At 36.8% G+C, this 22,113-nt stretch overlaps 1 protein-coding gene across 3 annotated transcripts in view; it reads left to right on the top strand.

Annotated features, from left to right (window-relative positions):
* LIN54 (lin-54 DREAM MuvB core complex component) overlaps positions 1–15,264 on the top strand; it is a gene marked incomplete at both ends in the record, with an annotated part of 60,085 nt that extends 44,821 nt beyond the window's left edge. For all 3 annotated transcript variants that reach the window (XM_079698651.1, XM_079698653.1, XM_079698652.1), the window contains 8 exons: positions 4,245–4,318; positions 4,684–4,881; positions 6,057–6,148; positions 6,968–7,039; positions 8,017–8,119; positions 8,265–8,402; positions 11,953–12,155; positions 15,063–15,264. In XM_079698651.1, coding sequence (XP_079554777.1) covers positions 4,245–4,318; positions 4,684–4,881; positions 6,057–6,148; positions 6,968–7,039; positions 8,017–8,119; positions 8,265–8,402; positions 11,953–12,155; positions 15,063–15,264 — 1,082 coding nt within the window. The remainder of the gene's footprint in view (positions 1–4,244; positions 4,319–4,683; positions 4,882–6,056; positions 6,149–6,967; positions 7,040–8,016; positions 8,120–8,264; positions 8,403–11,952; positions 12,156–15,062) is intronic.
* Positions 15,265–22,113: the final 6,849 nt, after the last annotated feature.

Below are 22,113 nucleotides of genomic sequence, written 5' to 3'. Positions count from 1 at the left end.
ATTCTATTAAAATTAGACATAATTATATAAAATAGTAATTATATTTTCTATTCCCTCTTTAAACTGATTTTGAAAGGAAATCTTTTATTACAGTGTTCTTAATGAGAGGAAAAATGAAATTTGCATGTACTGCTGACTAAGGAAGTCAATTGTATATTCTCTCATTACTTAGCAAGTGCTACTAAGTGCTACAAGTCCAATTATATATCATAATGATATAAAGCAGTCATTAGATATAGTTGGTTATATTTTATGTTTGTGTGTATACACATATGCTGAGTATCCATTTCCAGCATAACGTTAGCACTGATTTGCTCATTATCAAGAATAAGCATTTGGTATGAGTAGAAGAGGAAACTGAAGATCCAGGAAGAGTGGAGGAATGGGTTGGACATTTCATAATTCTAGTGTATTTACCATTTCCTTCTTTTCCAACCTTATGTCTGTCTTTCTGCTTCTCTCTACTTCGCTGTTCTCTTTGCCTCCTAGCAATCCCTCACCCCCCTCCTGCTTCCCTGCTGCTTCCTTTTTTGCTTTCCTTCACTTTCCCTCTCTGTTCCCTCTGTCTCTCTGGCTTCTTCACCTCTCTCTGTATATTCCCTCTTCCCACCTACTCACATACATATAACACCCATGCTATTTCCCTCATATCCACCCATATTTCCCTATTTTTGTCTTGCTGTCCTATCCCATAAAAGATCTGGGTATATGTAAAATATATTATTTCACAAGAATAACGAGTTAAATTTACAATTTTCATTAGAGATACACTGAATAGTTACTGTAGTTCATAAAACGTATTGATGTGTTTTTCTAAAGGCTTAATTCCCTATGAGGGATTTACTTAAATGCCAAAGGGAATTGGGCTCATCTTGTACATTTTCCCATCAAAGCATACAAACACCAGTATTCAAACGTTCCACCATATTAATTGCTGGCTGGATGGCAGGTAGCACAGTAGAAAGACCCAGAAGATTGCTTGGTTAATCTCTTTAGAATATAATCTACAATCTTGGTTAGGGAGGAAATCAATTTAAGAAATTAAAAACGCTCAAACACTTGCAGGTATGGTTTCTAAAGTTTCAAAGGAGACTGTTCTAAAAGGATTGTTCAGAATTGCTATTAAAGACCAAAAAAATTAAAGATTATGCCAGCATCTATGAAAACTGCAGTAGTGGTAATATGGGACCATGCTCAAAAGTTGAGGAGGAAGCACCTATGCCCCAGTTAAAAAAAAGTTGAGGAGGAGAAATCCAGACTATTGACGTAGTTATATAAGTATGACCCCCTTCCCATGTATATTTTATAATGTTCTTTCTTCTGACCACTACGTTTTCTGTTTTCTGCATTCCCCAGATTTCAGTTAAAACGCAGCATGCATATGCCAAGCTAATGTAAACCCAGAATTCCCAAGTTTTCTAGCTCTGTGTGTGTGCGTGCATGCGTGGGGACACTTCCCTGTCCTTATCCTTATGAGAATCATCCAAGTCTCCCATGGGCTGTGAATAAGGGCAGGATACACACTCCTTCCCCGTCACTTCACAGACCACCAGGAAGTTTCTACGTTTCTCTAGCTGTGCAGTTACCTCAGAATTGCTGCTTGTGTGCTCATGAACCAGTGACCATCATCGCCTTTTCAAGGAACAAGCGGTGTAGGGTGTCCTCTCTTCAGTGTCCCAAGCATGAATTCAAGCTTTAAATTCCTTTTAATTCACCTTTTAATTCCTTATAGTATTGCTACAGTGGTTATTATAATCAAAACAGAACAGGAAGCAATTTCAAATCAGGTATCAGATGGCACTGCTCCTGTAATTCATGGTCATACACTCTTTTTGTATAGCAACTTTATTGAGATACAGTTCTCATCTACCATAAAATTCAACCTTGTTAAATACAGTACAGTTTAGTAGTTTTTAGTATATTCAGAGATATGCGATCACCACCACTGATCATACGCTCCTTCTGGAGGTCTCCGACCTTCCCACCTTCCCCCTTCTCCCTAGTTTGTCACCTTGCTGCAAGGGCCTGCTCCCTTTTATTTATTTATTTATTTATTTATTTATTTTTTTTAAGCGGGCCTCTCACTGTTGTGGCCTCTCCAGTTGCGGAGCACAGGCTCCGGACGCGCAGGCTCAGCGGCCATGGCTCACGGGCCCAGCCGCTCCACGGCATGTGGGATCTTCCCGGACCGGGGCACGAACCCACGTCCCCTGCATTGGCAGGCGGACTCTCAACCACTGCGCCACCAGGGAAGCCCCCTGCTCCCTTTTAGATCAGAGTATTCTCTCTCTAATGTTCTTCCAGGGCTCTCAACTTCTCATCTTCAGCCATCAACCCTTCCATCCCCACCAAAAGTAAAAAAAAATTGTTAACATTGTTAACAGCCTTTCTATCCAAGGAAATCTGTTCTTTTTCTTTTATTGTTCAGAACAGTTTGTTTGATTCAGTGTTCACAGCAGTTTAGATCCCGTTATCTCAACCTCTCTCTTTCATAGCGGGCTCTAGGCCTTTTGCATAAATAAGACCCGAAGGGATGTCCTTTCAGTCTTCTTAAATCCCTCCTTTAGACTGAGGAAGTGGCAGTCGGCAGTATTAGAAATGGTACATATTTTGATCCAAACATACAGGCCTAGTACCAACCTCTTTCCTGAACTTCATCACTGTATTTCTCCATGTCAGGTTTCATCTTCCCTCTAGATCAGCTCATCCTTGAATTTTTAATTCTAATAGCTGTCATTTTCCCATTCACTTGAAAGCTCCATGATAACCGATTTTTTTCCCTTGTACCTACAGTTCCTGCCATCCTTTCACCTCCACCCTGTCTCTTGCAGCTGTTCTCTCCTTTCTATTCCCAGTGCCATCACCCCAGATTAGACTCTCATGTTTTGTACTCTTCTAACTTTCTTTGTCTCTTGCAGCTCTGTTCTATTTTACATACTGCTGCTGCGTACAGTTTCTTTTTGTGCCATTCCAGTAATGTTTCTGAACATCACAGTCCTCAGAAACTTCTCATTGCCTGCTGAATTAATAATACAGATTAAATATACAGATCTCTACCCTTACATTCAAGGCCTTCAACAAAACAGCCACAGTCTGCCTTTTTTTTTTTTTTTTTTTTTGCCAGTGCTTGCCTACTTTAACCCTAGGTTCCAGCCAAACCGGTCTGTCCCGTAGCACTTTGTGAAGTGCCTAGCATCAAGCCTCCACTTCTCTTGCTCTGCCTCTGTGTGGACTGCCCTCCTCCAGTCTGTGTGCCCGCTCTGCAGCCTGACCATTGGTCAGGACTGTCTCAGACACTGTCCTCTACGCAGCTTTCCCCGTTCCCAGCCCCTGCCAGTCAGATGTATGTTCTGTCTCCTTTGGTCTCCCACAGTGCTTTCTCTTTTTTTTTTAAACAATATTTATTTTATTTGGGTACTCGTCTAATCTGCTCTACTTGAATATAATCTCTTTGAGCAGGTGTCTTGTACTATAGTTTCCCTGGAACACTGTCTACAGTGACATTTATGTAGCAGTAATGTTTGTAATAACAACAAAAACAATAACAATAATGGGAACTAACATTTATTGAGCACTTACTATCTGTTGAGCACTGTTGTAGCAAATTTCCATGAATTAACATATTTATTTCTCTTACCCTGTAAGGGAGATACTATCCCTATATTGCAGATGGGGATACAGGCATAGTTAGAAAGCAGCAGAATTGGGATTTGAGCCCCCAGGGTCTTATGACTTAGGAGACTACATTCTTTTTTTTTTTTTTAATTGAAGTATAGTTGAATTAAGGAGACTATATTCTTAACCTTGCTGCTATGCTGCCTTTTAGTAGTACTCTGTAAATAATGAATTGTACACAGAATTAGAAATAGTATAGAACAGCATTGTTACCCAAGTTCCTGAATGGCAGTTTTTAATTTATGCATCATTTCATCTCACTGGATTTAGTAGTGAATATATAAAGCGTCTGAATACAGACTGAAGTATTTTCAGTAGAATATCTTAAACGACAGACATTCTCTCATAAAATGGATAGACTATAGCTACCTTAGATATAAGTTCCCTAGTTAGATGGGTTAAAGAATTTTGAAAGTAACTGTCTTGATTAAAGATTCCTCCAAATAGGAAACCAGTGGAATTCTTTAAGTTATCTCATGAGGATATCGTGAGGGAACTAAGTATCTTAAATGTTTTACATACTATTTTCTGTAAACAAACTGTCCTTTTCCTCCCTCCTTTTTACAAAGCAAAGCCAGTGGTCGTTAATACCACCCCAGTGCGGATGTCAGTGCCACTTGTCTCAGCGCAGACTGTCAAACAAGTGAGTATCACATCACTTCTTCTCTCAGTCTCTCCCAAACAGACAATTTACTTTTAAAATTGAAAGTTAAGATTTACGTTTAAGAGATTTATTTATTTATTTATTTTTATTGAAGTATAGTTGATGGACAATATTGTATAAGTTACAGGTGTACAGTATAGTGATTCACAATTTTTAAAGTTTTTACTCCATTTATAACTACTGTAAAATATTGGTTATATTCCCTGTGTTGTACAATATATCCTTGTAGCTTATTTATACATAATAGTTTGGACCTCTTAATCCCCTAAGTTTAAGAGATTTATACTGAATTGAGAAACTGAAATTTATTTTCGTGGTCATTGACATACTTCCTTTCTTTTTAGGTTGTTCCGAAACCAATCAATCCAACTTCCCAAATAGTCACCACCAGCCAGCCACAGCAGCGGCTTATCATGCCTGCCACCCCACTGCCACAAATCCAGCCAAACCTCACGAACCTGCCACCAGGCACTGTGCTGGCACCGGCCCCGGGAACAGGGAATGTAGGCTATGCGGTGCTTCCTGCTCAGTATGTGACTCAGGTATGGGCAAAAAATTAAGTCATTGCATTTCAAAAAGTTTAATTGGGTCTAAGATGTCTAGCATTATCACTTTCTAAAACTACTCAAAAACATCTAACTCAGTGTTTATACTGTTTCCAAAACCTTGAATTGTTAATGAAAACTTCTGAGTTTATTTTTATATATCTTTAGTATTTAGAAATATACAGCACAAGTCAAGTATACAAGTCAGGCAATTTGGAGCTGAGAACAGTTTGGTAGGAGGGCAAGATCATGTAGATATGAGAGAAAATACGTTGAGTTAAAATCAGCAGAGTCCCAATGAGTTTAGAAAGCACTGTGACTGTAATGAAGCTCCTCCTCACATTATGAATATGATGCCGCACACCTGTTCTTGGAAAATAGACTGTGAGATGCACTTCCAGGTGACATATCGGTAGTGATCTGTCCAGATCTGGTCTTCTTTAGATGACATCTGGTTATCTTTGGAATCAAAGCCACATATTATCCAATTGGCTGGCTTGGGTTAGGAGTGCTGCTTTCTAGGAAGAAGATAGAAGTTGTTTTCTTTTTCATGTAAGAATCAAGCAAATTAATTAGCACCATATTCTAAGCTGTTGAGTTGATCTACTCAAGATTATAAGAGAGACAGAAACCTGTGTACATTAAAGAAGTGTACTTTGGAGTATGTTATGTGGCTACTGATTGAAAAACTTAGTGTTCAGTATTTTTATCATTAGCATCTCTTTTCTTATGTTTAGAAATCAGTATAAAATAGAAACTTAATTATTACGTATGTAACTTCTCATTCTCTATAACTTGTGATAAATGACCACATTTTATTTCTTTTATTTACAAGTAGACACATTGCATTTTTCTAGCCAATACAAGTTTTACTGCAGTACTTTCAGGACATTCATCTGGAATTTCCTAATTCTGATATCCTTATTCCTCTGTGAAAGAATTTCTTATATTTATACCATGTAGTACTTTAAAATGTCCACATTGTTTTTACCTCTGGTATTAGTTTTGGGTCTTTAGAAGAGCTCTATGAGGTAGTGAGTATGTTTGTATGAAATTCTCCATTCTGTTTTTCCTATTTTAATAGATGAATTTGTGCTTCTTACCGATCATTATATTTAGGAGTATTGTCCATTTTTGTAAATATGGTCTGAAATTACCTTTCTTTTATGTAGCTACAGCAGTCTTCCTATGTGTCTATAGCAAGCAACTCTAACTTTACCGGAACACCTGGTATCCAGACCCAGGCAAGGCTTCCGTTCAATGGGTGAGTGAGTTATTTGAATATATGTAAGTTAAGTTGTTGGATCAGGTTAAATGCAACATCAAATATACATATATATTTCAAAATACATGTATTTAACTTTTTTCCCCTCAAAGCCATGTGAGTGTGCCTCTGCGGTACTTTTTATTTTGAAATACTTTAAACAGAAAAGTTGCAGGAATAGTCAGAGAACTCCCAAATTATCTTTTACTCCAGTTCACCAGTTCTGGCACAGGTGATTTGTTATTTTCTCTCTCTTTTCTCTCTTTCTCTGTCTCCTCCTGAATATGTTTTAAAAATGATATTAACTAGTTTTTAAATTGTTATTTAGGTCTTTGCTTTTTCTTTTGTTTATTTGTTTTTTAATCTGTCAATTGCTGCCTTTGCAGTATTGGTTGAGAAGCAGTGCTTTAGCTAATTACATGGAACCAGTCTACCTCTCCTCTCCCCTCCTAAATTCCAACTTCATACACCCTTTTCTACTTACTACCTTTTATAATTGAATCCCAAAAGAGTTTAGGAGATTTCAACTTCAGTTCCCTTAGAAGAAAGAGTATATTTTGTGGAATGTTCTTCAGAAACTATTGATAACTTCCTTTTCTTTTTTTTTAATCCATATCTTGGCTCTCTACCTTTCTTTTCATGGTACAACTTGCTTTTCAACTTAATGTAAATGGAACAACATAACAAACTTTTATTAGAGATGGGTACATTTGTTAAAGCTTTATTTTAGGAGGAATTTACAGATTAGAGACTTTTCTCAGTTTAAATAGTTACCTTTAATTGATTAAAATGTATATCTTTTTGTTTGTGTCTGTGTAGCATAATGCCATCAGAGTCTGCCAGTCGGCCCAGAAAGCCTTGTAATTGTACAAAATCGCTGTGTTTGAAATTGTAAGTCTTTTTGCTGCTGTTTCCTCATTTGATATAACTGAAAATGCTTTTAAAAATAAGTGGAGTTAACTAAAAATTCTTAACAGACCAATTTCATAAGTCTAAGTAATTAAACATACAAGTGAATGAACACACATGACGGTGTAAAAAGACTCTTTCATTCATTCAGAAGGAAATAATTTTAGAGTCTTTACCACAGATGAGGCACTGGAGTAGGGGTTAGGGATCCAGCTGCATGAGACAGACATGATCTCTGTCCTTACTAATAAATCTGATCTTCTTTATGACCTTTATATTTGGTCTCTTAAATGAGATGATACTCCGAGTAGTTTTTTTAACTTGTTGATTAATTTTCTTGTTAGTACTGAAGAGATTTGACATGAAACAGTTAAACAAAAAGCAGTGGTCTTGGGGCTTCCCTGGTGGCGCAGTGGTTGAGAGTCCACCTGCCGATGCAGGGGACATGGGTTCGTGCCCCGGTCTGGGAAGGTCCCACATGCCGCGGAGCGACTGGGCCCGTGAGCCATGGCCGCTGAGCCTGCATGTCTGGAGCCTGTGCTCCGCAACGGGAGAGGCCACAACAGTGAGAGACCCGTGGTCTAATGGGGGTTTAGAATCCAAAGAAACATGACAGTAGTTTACGTGAACGGGTTCCACTAATATAATAGAATATAGCCCATGTTTTTCCTTTTTGTGATTTTGAAATAACTTACTTTTGGGGTGCATAAAAATCACATAGCTCTTGTGTTGACAGCTGTTACTACTGGAACTAAGTTTCTAAACCAAAATTCTAGGAGCTGGTGACTTTAATTTTGAGACTTGTCAGTACCTGTTGTTAACTCTGTAAGTCGGTGGCTCTGAGTACATTTCTAAAATGCTTTACTGCATATATAATGCTATTAAATAAGATAATTTCTAGTTTTGTTTCTCTTAACAATGACTTTTTTATATGACTTACAATGATTTTTATATTCCAGATACTGTGATTGCTTTGCAAATGGTGAATTTTGCAACAACTGCAATTGTACTAATTGTTATAATAACTTGGAACATGAAAATGAAAGGCAAAAAGCAATAAAGGTGATTATTTCTTATTTCACTTAACTGACAAAAGTTTACAATTTCACCTTTTTGTTGAGCTCAAGTATTTTATGAAGAAATTTGCAGAATTTAAGTTTAATCTACTGTGATTTAACATCACTTGATATTTGATCTGTTTTGATAGGCATGCCTTGACAGAAATCCAGAAGCTTTTAAGCCCAAGATAGGGAAAGGAAAGGAGGGAGAATCAGATCGACGTCACAGCAAAGGATGTAATTGCAAACGATCAGGATGTCTCAAAAACTACTGTGAATGCTATGAGGTGAGTTGAGGTTGGGAAAAATAATCTAACCATCTTTTGAAAATAACTTTAGAAAGTGCATACAAAAAAAATTTACTTGTAAACTGGGAAATTACTTTGCTATTGCAGTTTGAAAATATTGCAGTTTGAAAAGTCAGCCCAAGGGCCCTAATTTGAGGAAGACCTACCTTCTCGCCTCCCAAGCAGGGCTTCAGAGGAACAGTACCTTTGTTTTGTCATTACAGCCTGGGGTCTCATTAGCAGAGTTACCAGCTCATAACTTCGTGGTCATTGTACCTGAAAGTATGCGAACCACAGCACCAGTTTATTGATTTTCAATAACAATAACATCAAAGTGGACTGGAAACTCTGTGGTAGTGGTTCTCCGCTGAGGGGTATTAGTACCCAGTTTCTCCTCTACAGACTTTTCGGAAATATATACGGATAATAGCCTGCATTTCAGGGTGCGGTCCTGAGAGTATAGTCTTATCTTGTTCCAAATGCTAGTAGTGCCCTGTTGAAGAACACTGCTCTGTGGAAAATTAAATTATGTTAGAAGGTTTGCCTTGTGAGCATAAAAATAGGTAAGGAGGAATATGTAATTGCTGGATGAGGTTATTGGGTATTGTGAGGTGACTGCATCCATTTTACCATCTAACCATCCCACTCAACTGGCTGTTTTTTATTTATGGGTCAGGCAGCATCTTTTCTGGAAAATGTATATTGAAACTCTGCTTTGATAGATGCCATGTAAATGATCCACTTGTTTCAGACAAAGTACTATATAGTTTGTTATTTTTATTTTCAAAGCTTAAATAAAGCAATCTAGTCATACCCAAGATTAATCCAAGGTTACTACAATTGGTTTCTTGGTGTGCCCGAAACTCTTTACTGATACTCTTTTGGGTTGAGTCATTCCTACGGCAGTTGGCTCTTCTCATCTGTTATATTTTCATTCGTTCAGATTTCATATGCAGAGGGAAACCTTATTTTAATTTTGGCCGAAGGCCTGGCCTGGTAAAGTAATACCAGCAAGCACTGCACTCTCCCTTGGCCAGGTGTGCTCTGCTCTAGGAGCGTGTACCTGCAGCCCAGTGCCCCACCCCCATACCAGGTGTGTTGTAGTAAAGATCTTGTGTACTGTATTCTCTCTGTCGTGAATTCTTAATTTACATATTTCAGAGGTCAAATACTCCTCTCAACAAGTACAGTAAAGTAACATTTTGTTAGTCCTAAAGTCAGTAGGAGTGAAAATTGCACATAATCAAGATTATTTTTGAAAGTTTCTTAAACAGTGTCGCAGAGTCCAACAAGCCAGTTTTTCATTCACATTGGGAAAGGCTGACTCTTGTTTGCACACCTGACGAAATAGGTGGCTTCTGTTCACAGACCATATCATACAGAAATTGTCATGAATATGTAAGCATGTAAGCTATAAAACCAATTCCACACACAAAAAAGAGAAAATGGAAACTGTTATAAAGCTGGGTCAGAAGGGCAAAGAAAGCCTTTCTTGCATATGGCATTGAACAATCAATACATGCTAAGCACATGAAATTCAGACATACATGAACTAAATAATTGAACTGGTTGACAATTCTGTGAACTAATAGAAGTAGAAAAGGCAGTGGACTGGTTGAAATATGTTAGAAGAGAGAAAGCTGCTCTATCTATTATGATAAAATCCTTGACATTCAGGACATAAACAATGTCTAATAACTAATACGTTGTTCTAAAAGACCAAGCAATGGAAAAACTTGGAATACAGTGAACTCTGACTAGCAGTGGCCAGTTGGCTCACTGTGAATTAGTTATGATGTTGTCTGACAGTTTGTGTTGTTCATCTTTTGAAATGACTTGGCTTTTTTGGTCCAGTTGGTCTGCATCTGGATAAGACATTGATGTCCCTTTCACACGCCTTTCAGGGCTTGTTGATTGAGTGACTGTCCACGTTATTTAAGTGATTGTGACTTTTCTTATGACCTTTTTCCCCCACTCCCTCTTTTTTTTTTTTTTTTTTTTGGCCACAAGAGAAGTTTAATTAGCAATGCTTAAATGGATGACTTGTATTTCTGATTTCTCCCTCCTGAGTTCCTAGTAGACATTATTAGTACCTTTCTTATAATTCTTAAAATTTAATCCAAATTACCATTATCAGTATGTCTTCTTCCCCCAGAGGTTAGGAATTTTTTCTCTTCACCATTAGATACTTATTAAGTATTGCTTCAGTTGGATCCCAGACTGGCTCCTAGTAAATAAGCTGGTTAACTCAAAAGGTATACCTTTTTTTTTTTCTTTTGGTAAATGGAATTTATTAGTGTATTGTAAAAAAGGAGCAGGGTAGATGTGTTCATAATATGATCCTTTTATCTCCCTGTAGAGAGGAAGGACAGCAGGCTTGTTTATTTATTTTAATTGATGTGGTTTGCTCAAGAAAAAGTAGCCAACAAAAGATACTAAAATTTACTAGGAGTGTGGGAAATGTAAATTAAAGAACGAGATCTCACTTTATTAAAAAGAGCTATAGTATACATTGTTGGAGGGAATGTAGGAAAGGCTTCCTTTATCCATTGCTAATGAGATGTGTTATAGCCTTTTGAAAAAACAATCTGGCCACATCTATTAAAATTAAAATACATGTACCCTTTGACCAGTGAGCCCAATTCTAGAAACCTAGCTCATAGAAATAAAAGCGTAATATATACAAAAAAATGTTTTTATGCATTGTTTGTGGAACTCAAGAACTGGAAACAAAATAAATGGCCATCAGTAGAGGAGTGAATGCCCAAATAGAACGTGGCACATCCATACCAGGGATTAATAACCAGTCATTAAACAAGATGAATTCAGCCTATGCCAGATGACTTGGAGGGAGGGATTTCATGAAGTATAGTGTGAGAAAAGGAAGATGCAGAAAAGTGGGTATATGATTATGTAAAACAAACAAAAAAAAAGAAAGACTTCTGTATTGGTGAGTTAATATATGTACATAAAGGCTGTGTTTTTCATAAATATATATATATAGTTTATATATCTTTACATGAAAGGACACACTGGTTTAATATGGACTGTTGAAGGGTTTGGGGACTCTGGACAGTGGATTTATTTAGGGAGGGGGAGGTATTCATAATAAAAATAGCATCTGTGAAATCCCTTTGATATGATACTGTGTGTGTGTTTGCATAAGTGGGAGGTCACCAACATGTTAATGGTGATTTGACTGAGGTGGCTGGATTCTGGATGACCCTTATTTTTGAATATTGTAATGTATCACTCATTTTTTAATAAAAGAACATTTGTTATTCATATCAGAAGGAAAATCTATAGTGGGGGAAAATTGGCGTGGAAGGCCTCAAACAAACATAGTATAGCCACTTTCAGAGTGGCCAAGAATACTGGACCTATGCACATGCATAGCTGGCCCCTTTGATGTTTGTCAGCAAGAGATGTTTCCATTTTATCTATGTCAGTTGACCAGCTAACTCTGTCACCTATTGACTTGATCGTGGAGTCTACTATAGTGATGTCTTTTGGTTTTGATTTGGAAGCTTTTCTTTTGTAAATCTTTTAGGCAAAAATAATGTGTTCATCAATATGCAAATGTATTGGCTGTAAGAATTTTGAAGAAAGCCCAGAAAGAAAGACATTGATGCACTTGGCAGATGCAGCCGAAGTAAGGGTACAGCAACAAACAGCAGCAAAGACTAAGTTATCCTCTCAGATTTCGGACTTGCTTACTAGGCCAACACCAGCTTTGAATAGCGGAGGAGGAAAGTAAGTCAATATTTGAATATCTTTTTATAGTATGATATATTCATTTTTGGTGAAGTTTCTTTTTTTGGGCAAAATTGGGCTCATACTTTTGGTTGTTGCACACCTGACTTTTGCATTTTCTATCTTTAATTACTTGTAAAGGAATTTAAAAGTAACAGAAAAATCACTGTCAGATATATCGTACAGTACTAAACTGCACGGTAGTGTATTAGGTCACTGTGCTTAATTTAATTGGATTTCTCCCTACTAAGATGAGGGAACATTTGAATAATTTGACAAAAATTTGAATAATTTGACAAACCCTGAAGAAAACGAAAATTTTTATACCTCTTACTGGTTGTGTTGTTATTCATATTTTTTCACATTCTTACCTTCTTACCTTCCCATGCCCTTGTGGCACTTTCCCCACCCTGCTGGAGAGCCTGTCACACACTGTGTTATTGTACCTCCTTATTTCCCTAGACTGCTGAGCTCTGGAGTAGGAAAGCTGGAGCTTTACAGTCAGGCCGACCTGAGTTTAAATCCTATCTGTGCTCTGTTGTAATTTGTGACTTTGCCAAGCACTTCACCTCTCTGGGCCTTACCTCGGTTTTCTTATCCTTCACATCACCCTTTTCACATGGCTCTGAGGAGTAAAGCACAGCTTGGCAGGGCCCAATGCACATAGCATGCTGACTTGAATTTGTATTAGAGTTTGTTAGAGGTTAATCTGAGGAATTATTAAATGGAATGAGCCTTGAAAATGGTATTTCATTTAAAATGCCGAAGTTGAAATAAGATCCAACTTATAAAACTTATAAAAGTAAGGCTTTTGTACAAAATATTTCAGATACTAGTTCTAAAGAACTCTTTCTGGTAACTGGAGTATAATCAGCAAAAAGTTCTTGACTGAATGAAGTGGAAATGGGCAGACACCTTAATGAGGGGTATCACAAGGGGTCCTTTCTGGTCATCTGCTTTCAGTAAACCTTAGATTATTAAGTCTAATCTCTATGAGGAGATTAAAGATATTGCTACACTAAAATATTTACAATTAATTTTTCAACTTGGGAAGATATCTGTTATTATGAAGTATGAAAGAACACAAAATTATGCACTGTTATCAAAACTAAGTATAAAAACACTGTATTAAAGAAGTCCTACTAGCGTATTAACAAGCTTTTGCCTTTGAGTGGCAAAAATTTGAATTTTTTTTTCCATTTTCTTTCCTATAGTTTCCAAATACTATATAATGAGTGCTACTGTTATACACTATTACTTATTCAATATTATTGTAATGTTAACTTTATTGTAATATTTTAATATTATGTTTTCTAATTTAAAATGCTTTTTAAAGATTTCTATACAAATGTATACCAGCCTAAATCCTGTCACCCTATCTTGTCATAGTGGGCCTTAAGTTCAGACTTCATTCATTTTGTTGTTGTTGTTTTTAAATTTATTTATTTATTTATTTTGGGCTGCGTTGGGTCTTTGTTGCTGCACACGGGCTTTCTCCAGTTGAGGCGAGCGGGGGCTACTCTTCGTTGTGTCGCGGGCTTCTCATTGTGGTGGCTTCTCTTTGTTGCAGAGCATGGGCTCTAGGCACGCGGGCTCAATAGTTGTGGCTCTTGGGCTTAGCTGCTCTGTGGCATGTGGGATCTTCCTGGACCAGGGATCGAACCCTTGTCCCCTGCATTGGCAGGCAGATTCTTAACCACTGTGCCACCAGGGAAGTCCCAGACTTCATTCATTTTGTTTTGCAGTTTCCTTCTATCAGTGACTGCTTACTTACAGGTTGTTGAGTTACTGGTTAGATTAGGTTACCCAATTTTGTCTCTTAGGCTTTACGACTTGGCTACATATAGCTAGCCTCGGGATGGATTCCTCTGCTTTATTACTCAATAGTTCAGGTCTTTATGAATGAAACTCCACGTACAGAACAGCATCTGGTGTCCCTGTTGTTTCATTTTTTATATCATGGAATAATGCAAAATTTTGGTGTTTTTTTTTTGTTGTTTTTTACAAACATTATACGGGACTATGGGAAAGTGCTTTATTCTCCATGTTGTCCAGGAGATAGTGCTTTCAATTTCCAATATTATTCATTCATTCAGCAAATATTCATGGGGTGTCTCTGTGTCAGGCACTGTTCTAGGCAGTGCAGAAACAACGGTAAATAAAACAAAAACTGCACTCAGAGCTTACATACATGAATCAGGAGGACTGTTGTTATAGCAGTATCCAGTCAACATGTAGAGTTACATTTCAGTTAACCAGGTAACCTTGTCTAGGTTATACGTATCTTATGTAAAACGTTATATTTTAAAAATATGTTTAATAATAAAACCAGGTCTAACTTTTCTTTTTTCTTTTTAATAAATTTATTTTATTTATTTATTTTTGGCTGCGTTGGGTCTTTGTTGCTGTGCGTGGGCTTTCTCTAGTTGCGGCGAGTGGGGGCTGCTCTTCGTTGTGGTGCGTGGGCTTCTCATTGCGGTGGCTTCTTTTGTTGCAGAGCACGAGCTCTAGGCACGTGGGCTTCAGTAGTTGCAATGCGCAGGCTCAGTAGTTGTGGCACGTGGGCTCAGTAGTTGTGGCTCGCGGGCTCTAGAGCACAGGCTCAGTAGTTGTGGCACATGGGCTTAGTTGCTCCACGGCATGTGGGATCTTCCTGGACCAGGGCTCGAACCCGTGTCCCCTGCCTTGGCAGGCGGATTCTTAACCGCTGCACCACCAGGGAAGCCCAGGTCTAACTTTTTAAAAGTTCTCTGGGATGTGCTTTTGTTCATCGCACAAACTGTGATGTTCAGTGTGCTTGCTGAATCGTGAAAATGTCGACAGAGATTTCTAGGTGAAAGAAAGTCAGCCACTCTTGCTGTTATTCAACACCATCATCATCTCTCTCTTTCTTAAAAATCATTTCAGATTGCCATTTACGTTTGTCACGAAGGAAGTAGCTGAAGCCACGTGTAATTGCCTTCTCGCCCAGGCAGAGCAGGCAGACAAGAAGGGGAAATCAAAGGCAGCAGCTGAACGGATGATACTTGAGGAATTCGGGCGATGTTTGATGAGCGTCATCAACTCTGCAGGAAAAGCAAAAAGTGACCCTTGTGCCATGAATTGCTAACTCTTGCACAAAAGACTGATAAATCGAACTGTACAGAAAATTGAAGGTGCAGGGACACTTGATTTTCTGGAAGATAGTTTAACAATTATTGTATTGTTAATTCAGTCTTGTGAGATCTGAAATTATAATATTGAAAGAGGAGAAATTTTAAACGAGGAAATTACATTTTAAATCTTAGTTAAATCTGCTTATGCCCCTTCTAAATTGAATTTTTCTTTATTGTATTATATAGATTTTTAATTTGCTTGGGTTTCTTAAGAACTAGATGTTCTGTCCTTCTGATTCTATTGACAAAGAACATTTATAAACTATTATATAATTTATAATGTATGGCGTTGTGTGACTTTGTTCCAGTAGAAAAAGCCAAAGAAGCACTGGTATTACCCGGTCATTCTTTGGTACTAGATCTAGAATATAAGCAGATAGAATGTCTACTTTTTAAGAAAAATCAACTTTTTAGGGTGGATTCTGGAATATATCCTGTTGTCACTTCGGGAATTGTCAGAAGGGGAAGTACTCCGTAGGCACACTTTTTAAAAGTTATTTTGTTTTTTTAAAAACATATAAAGTGTTAACGGACAGAAAATAATTCTCAAAGGACAGACAATTTGTTTCTGTAATAAGGAGTGACTAAGAAATGCTCTGGGATGTTTCCATTTTCTTTCAAGGAGGCGGTATGTATTTGAAATAATAAAATTGTCAGTGATTAAGGGGTACTATTAAAATGAGCGGTGCATATGAATAGAAGTAAACATGATTATGTAGTGATAAAATAGAACCTTACATAATTACGAGTTAACAAATTTGGCTTGGATGGAGAAATAAAGAATATTGAAGCTCTAAGAGATGAATTTAGAGAAGGATTTTTCATCTATACAAACAGTTCTTTTTATAGACTTTTGAACTAAGATGTTTCAAACCAATCTATGACTCTTACTTGATTTACTGAAAGGGGCCTCCTAACAAAGCTTTCAAAATTGTAGTGGGATTTCTTTTTATAAGGGAAGCTTATTATGGTGTTATTTCTAGCCAGTGATTTGGTTAGCTAAAGGTATGAATGTTTTCATATAATTACTAAGATAACCTAAATCATTTTCAGTAATTCAGAATTCAAAAGCTTTATGAATTTAAGAGCCTGTTATAATAGGACTCTGGATTTTATGATGAGAAAAAACCATGTTGGAATTCAGGCATTTTGCTAGGTACCTTAATCCTCAGTAATTAGTAGTATATAATGATTACATTTCCTACAAGGAATCTATAGTTGTATGTATTAAGTGTGTATATATGTTCATATGAACATGCAAGATATAGGCAATAGAAATTAAGTAATCCAAAAAAGATTCCGTTATTCATTAAGCATCTTCCTTTTAAAATTTGGATTTATAAAATTATAGTGCAGTAACTTTAAATGTAGATAGTGCAAACTTTCTTAGCACCTCAATCTAGTATGTTTAATTAAAATTTGTAAAAATGTAAACTAGTGTAAGAGGATAAAATAATATCTAATCAAGTTATTTTTCAAAAGATTACAATACCTTTTTTGTCTAAACCTAAACTTTGTTCATTCTGTATATATTCTGTGTTTAATTCTAATTGCACCTTTGTGATGTGTATTTATATACAGTGTGCATAAAATGTTTGTGAAATTTGGATTACAGTTGTAGATTATGTATGACGGCATTGCTTGAGAATGTTTTGCTTGTAAAAATTTGAAGGTGCAATCAAATGCTACTAGTTTTTCTGATTTTCAGGAAGCTATCTAAAGTATTAAGACTTTTCCTTCCTGTGTAGTACTTACTAAACAACTTTTTGTATTTAGGCATTTGCATCAAATTGCTGAACAAGATTAATATCCACATTAATTCAACAATTTTAAAAGACTATTTGGGGAGGGTTGGGTATATAATTTTTTAGCTCTATTTACATCCCAAAGTAGAAAGATTAAATTTATATTTACTAGAGCTATTCAAAGAATACACTTTTCTATATTGTAAAAACAGGACAGCAAAGTAAATCATACAGAAAATAAACATTTATACTATTCTGTAAAAAAAGGGTTTGCATTTTTTCTTTAATAACACCACTTTTAACCATTTAAGATGCAAGAAACCTTTTAAAATATCTGATATTAAGTAAATTTGACATTACTTCTGAAAGCACACAACTAAAAAATAAATCTATCATTTTGCCCAGTTATCATTAACTATAAATTGCTTTGAAATGAGAATATGTCTTGTCTTTTTTCCACTGTTTCTTTTAAGGGCAGAAACTCTTTTAATGTTTGATGTTCTTATGATGAGCACCTTTCTTAATTTCCTTTTCTCTCAAGAACTAAAAGCAACCTGTAGGTCTTATCTCTGGACTATCATGGGAAACAGAAACTTAATGTTACAGGTAAAAAAAACAAGCGGAGCAGTGACCTTGGGGGAGAGACTACTGTTTTGGCTTCCCCATTCTTTGATATGGACAACTGACATTTTCTCAGTCTTATGTAAAATGTGAATAAAAATACCTTTAGAAAAGTTTTCTATTTTTATTGTTTTATAACACAAATAGCTAAGAAAATGAATGCTTCTTATGTAAATGCAGCTTCAAACCAGGACCTCCAGCCCTGTGGTATTGCATCCCTTATGTGTTTTATAAAGGAATTCTGGAGCAGCAGCCCAAAGGAGAGGGAAGCCAACCAGCTAGAAAGCCTTGACTATTGTAGTTATTTTTCATTATGTAAATAACTTAGGACTTTTTTTTTCCTTGTTAGGGCTTCTTTAATGCACATTTTGTCCTTATCTATAGACCAAGTGTGAGCTTTTTATAATCCAAGTGATTTTATAAAATGTTAAGATATAAACACTTTAATTAAAATTTTGTTTAAAAATTGTTTTATGAAAGCATTTAAGGCATTTTTAGTTTATTCAAAAGCCATAAGGGTATATGCAGGGTAATGTTTAAAGCCACAGACTTTAATGTAACTGTAGTTTAGTATATTAGTAAATGAAATCTGGCAATATGTAAAAAAAACCAAAACATCATGACTAGGTTGGGTTTATCCCAGAAATAAAAAGTTGACCCAACATTCAAAGAAATCCATGTAGTTCACTGTGTCAGCATACAAAACAAAAACTACATGACCATCTCAAAAATTGCAGAAAACCACCTTTTGAATATACCAACTACTACTAGATTATATGCTTTAAAAGGGTGAATACTGTGGTATGTAAAAAGGTGCAGAAAATCATCTGACAAAATTCAACACCCATTTATGATTTAAAAAAAAAAAACTCTTCAGCAAATTAAGAATAAAAGGGATCCTCAACCAAAAAAACCTACAGCTAACAGCATATGAATAGTGAAGACTGAATGCTTCCCCCTAAGATTGGGAACAAAACCCTCCTCTAAAACGTTGTGTCTGAGGTCACTGTACAATACTTTTTTTTTTTTTTTAACAAAAACTATAGATTGGGAATGAATAAATATGACAGTATCTATTTGTGGATGGTGTGATGTGATTGCCTATATAGGAAAGTCAAAGGATCTTAATAAAAAGGTACCAGAACTAATAAGTGAGTTTAGCAACATTAGTATGCAAAAGTGTATTTCTTTGTAGTAGCAATGAACACTTAGAAACTGAAATTCTAAAATTAGCATTTATAGTAGCACCACAAAACATGAAATGTACAAAAATATGTATAAGATCTCTATGTGAAATGTAGAAAAACACTGATTTAAAAAAATCAAAGACGACCTTCAAAAATATATACATATTATCACATTCATGGATTGGAACATTAAATGTTATTAAGATATCATTTCTCTCTAAATTAATCTATAGATTCAACATAACTCCAGTCAAAATCCCAGGAGGAATTTTTGTAAAAACAAGCTGGTTATAAAATTTATATGGAAAGGTACTAGAATAGCCAAACATTTTTTTTAAAAAGAACAAAGTTTGAGGATTCCTACCTGACTTCAGGACTTATATAAGGCTAATCAAGATAATGTGGTATTGGGCCTCCCTGGTGGCGCAGTGGTTGAGAGTCCGCCTGCCGATGCAGGGGATACGGGTTCGTGCCCCGGTCTGGGAGGATCCCATATGCCGCGGAGCGGCTGGGCCCGTGAGCCATGGCTGCTGAGCCTGCGCATCCGGAGCCTGTGCTCCGCAACGGGAGAGGCCACAACAGTGAGAGGCCCGCATACCACAAAAAAAAAAAAAAAAAAAAAAAAAAAAAAAAAAAAAAAAAAAAAAAAAAAAAAAGATAATGTGGTATTGATGAAAGATCCATGGATCAAGGGAACAGAACAGAGAGCCTAGAAATAGATTCATATTTATGTGGTCAATTTTTTTTTTTTTTTTTTTGGCGGTACGCGGGCCTCTCACTGCTGTGGCCTCTCCCGTTGCGGAGCACAGGCTCCGGACGCGCAGGCTCAGCGGCCATGGCTCACGGGCCCAGCCGCTCCGCGGCATGTGGGATCTTCCCGGACCGGGGCACGAACCCGTGTCCCCTGCATCGACAGGCGGACTCGCAACCACTGCGCCACCAGGGAAGCCCTATGTGGTCAATTTTTGACAAGGGATAAAAGGTAATTCCCTGGAAAAGAATAGCCCTTTAACAAATGGTGCTGGGATACCATCAATATGTGAAAATATGAACTTATACCACACACCAAAATCAACTGAAAATAGATCATAACCTAAATGCAAAACCTAAAACTGAAAAATATCTACAAGAAAACATAGGAAGAAAAATCTGTGACCTTGGTTTAGACAAAGGTTTCTTAGATACGAAACTAAGAAGTATGATCCCTAAAAGAAAAAAAGTCAATAAATTAGACTTACCAAAATTAATGTCTGTTCTTCAAAACACTGAAAAAGTAAAAGCCACATTATAACCTTTAAGAATTGTGAACCACTATGTTGTACACCTGAAACTAATACTGTACATCAACTACACCTCAGTAAAAATAAAAAGCCACACACTGGGAGAAGGTATTTACAGGACTCATTTGATAATGCACTTGTATCCAGAATATATAACTAACATTCAATAAGAAAACAACCGGGGCTTCCCTGGTGGCACAGTGGTTGAGAATCTGCCTGCTAATGCAGAGGACATGGGTTTGAGCCCTGGTCTGGAAGATCCCACATGCCGCGGAGCAACTAGGCCCGTGAGCCACAACTACTGAGCCTGCGCGTCTGGAGCCTGTGCTCCGCAACAGGAGAGGCCGCGATAGTGAGAGGTCCGCGCACCGCGATGAAGAGTGGCCCCCGCTTGCCACAACTAGAGAAAGCCCTCGCACAGAAACGAAGACCCAACACAGCAAAAATAAATTAATTAATTTAAAAAAAAAAAAACCAACCTTCCTTAAAATATGGGGAAAAGACTTTCACCTAAGAAGACTGTGAATGGCACATAAGCCTATGAAAACATGTTCAGCATCATTAGTCATTAGAAAAATGGAAATGAAAGCCACAATGACATATCACTGCACACCCATTAGAATGGCTAATTCAAAACAAAACCCTGACCATACCAAGAGCTAGGGAGGAAGTAGAACTAGAACTTTTCACACATAACTGGTTGAAGTACTGCATGGTACATCACTTTGCAAAAAAACAGTTCAGGCAGTGTGTTATAAAGTAAAACATACACTTACTATGTGACCCACTGTATGGGTACAACACATTTTTTATTTCCCCATTCATCAGTTGGACATTTTTTAGCTATTATAATGCTGCTATGAAATTTGTACATTTCTCTTGGGTATATGCCCATTGGTAGAACTGCTGGGTCACATGGCAGTTCTACATTTAACTAACCTTTTGAAGAACTGCCAGGCTGTTTTCCAAAGTGTGCATTCCCACCAACATTGTATGAGGGTTCCAGTTTATCGACATTCTTGCCAACACTTGTTACCTGTCGTTTTTATTATAGCCATCCTAGTGGGTGTGATGTGACATCTCACTGTGGTTTTGTTTTGCATTTCCCAGATGGCTAATTTTGTTGAGCACATATTCATGTATTACAGGCCATTTGTGTATCTCCTTTGAAGAATAACTATTCATATTTTTTACCCATTTAAAAAATAGGGTTATTTGTCCTTTATTATTGAGTTCTTTGTATACTCTAGATACAAGTCCTTTATCAGATATATGATTTGCAAAAATTTCCTGTGTGTTGCCTTTCACTTTCTTGATGGCGTCCTTTGAAGCACAAGTCTTAAATTTTGCTGCAGTACAATTTATTTTGTTTTGCTTGTGCTTTTGGTGTCATATCTAAGAAACTATTGCCTGATCCAAGTCTCCAAGATATACTCTATTTTATTCTAAGAGTTTTACAGTTTTACCTCTTACATTTGGGTCTTTGTTCCATTTAGAGTTAACATCTTTGCATGTGCATATCCAGCACTATTTGTTGAAAGTAAGAAGAATAAATTTCTGAAAGGAATGTTTGTTTTCTCCGAAGGGGGGGGGGGGAAAGAACAAGGGTGCTGAGTAGAAATTGTAAACTAAATTACCCTAATCAAATATGAACAAATAATTTATTAAAAAAATTTCACTGTCAAGCATATCGTATCAAGTAAATCTGACATCAGACTTGGACCACTTCACTAGGGCAAGAGCAATTAATGGTGCTAATGGCAGTGATGGAAAGATTCTTGTCTTCAAGGTTTGTCCAATTTATCCAGCACTTAAATAGTGCAAAACACTATTTTAAGAAATTACAGAATATATAGGACATGAGTGAAATGTAACAGCAAAGAACATAAGACGCTACAGATACGAACCTAATTTTAAGTAAAGATCAAGTACAAAACTTGGATTTATATAAGCAATAAGGTAAAGGTGGT

Source organism: Hyperoodon ampullatus (genome assembly GCF_949752795.1).
Source record: "Hyperoodon ampullatus genome assembly, chromosome: 1".
NCBI classification, from domain to species: Eukaryota; Metazoa; Chordata; class Mammalia; order Artiodactyla; family Ziphiidae; genus Hyperoodon; species Hyperoodon ampullatus.
The sequence above is the reverse complement of the archived record's forward strand: the minus strand, read 5'-3'. Positions and strand labels throughout refer to the sequence as shown.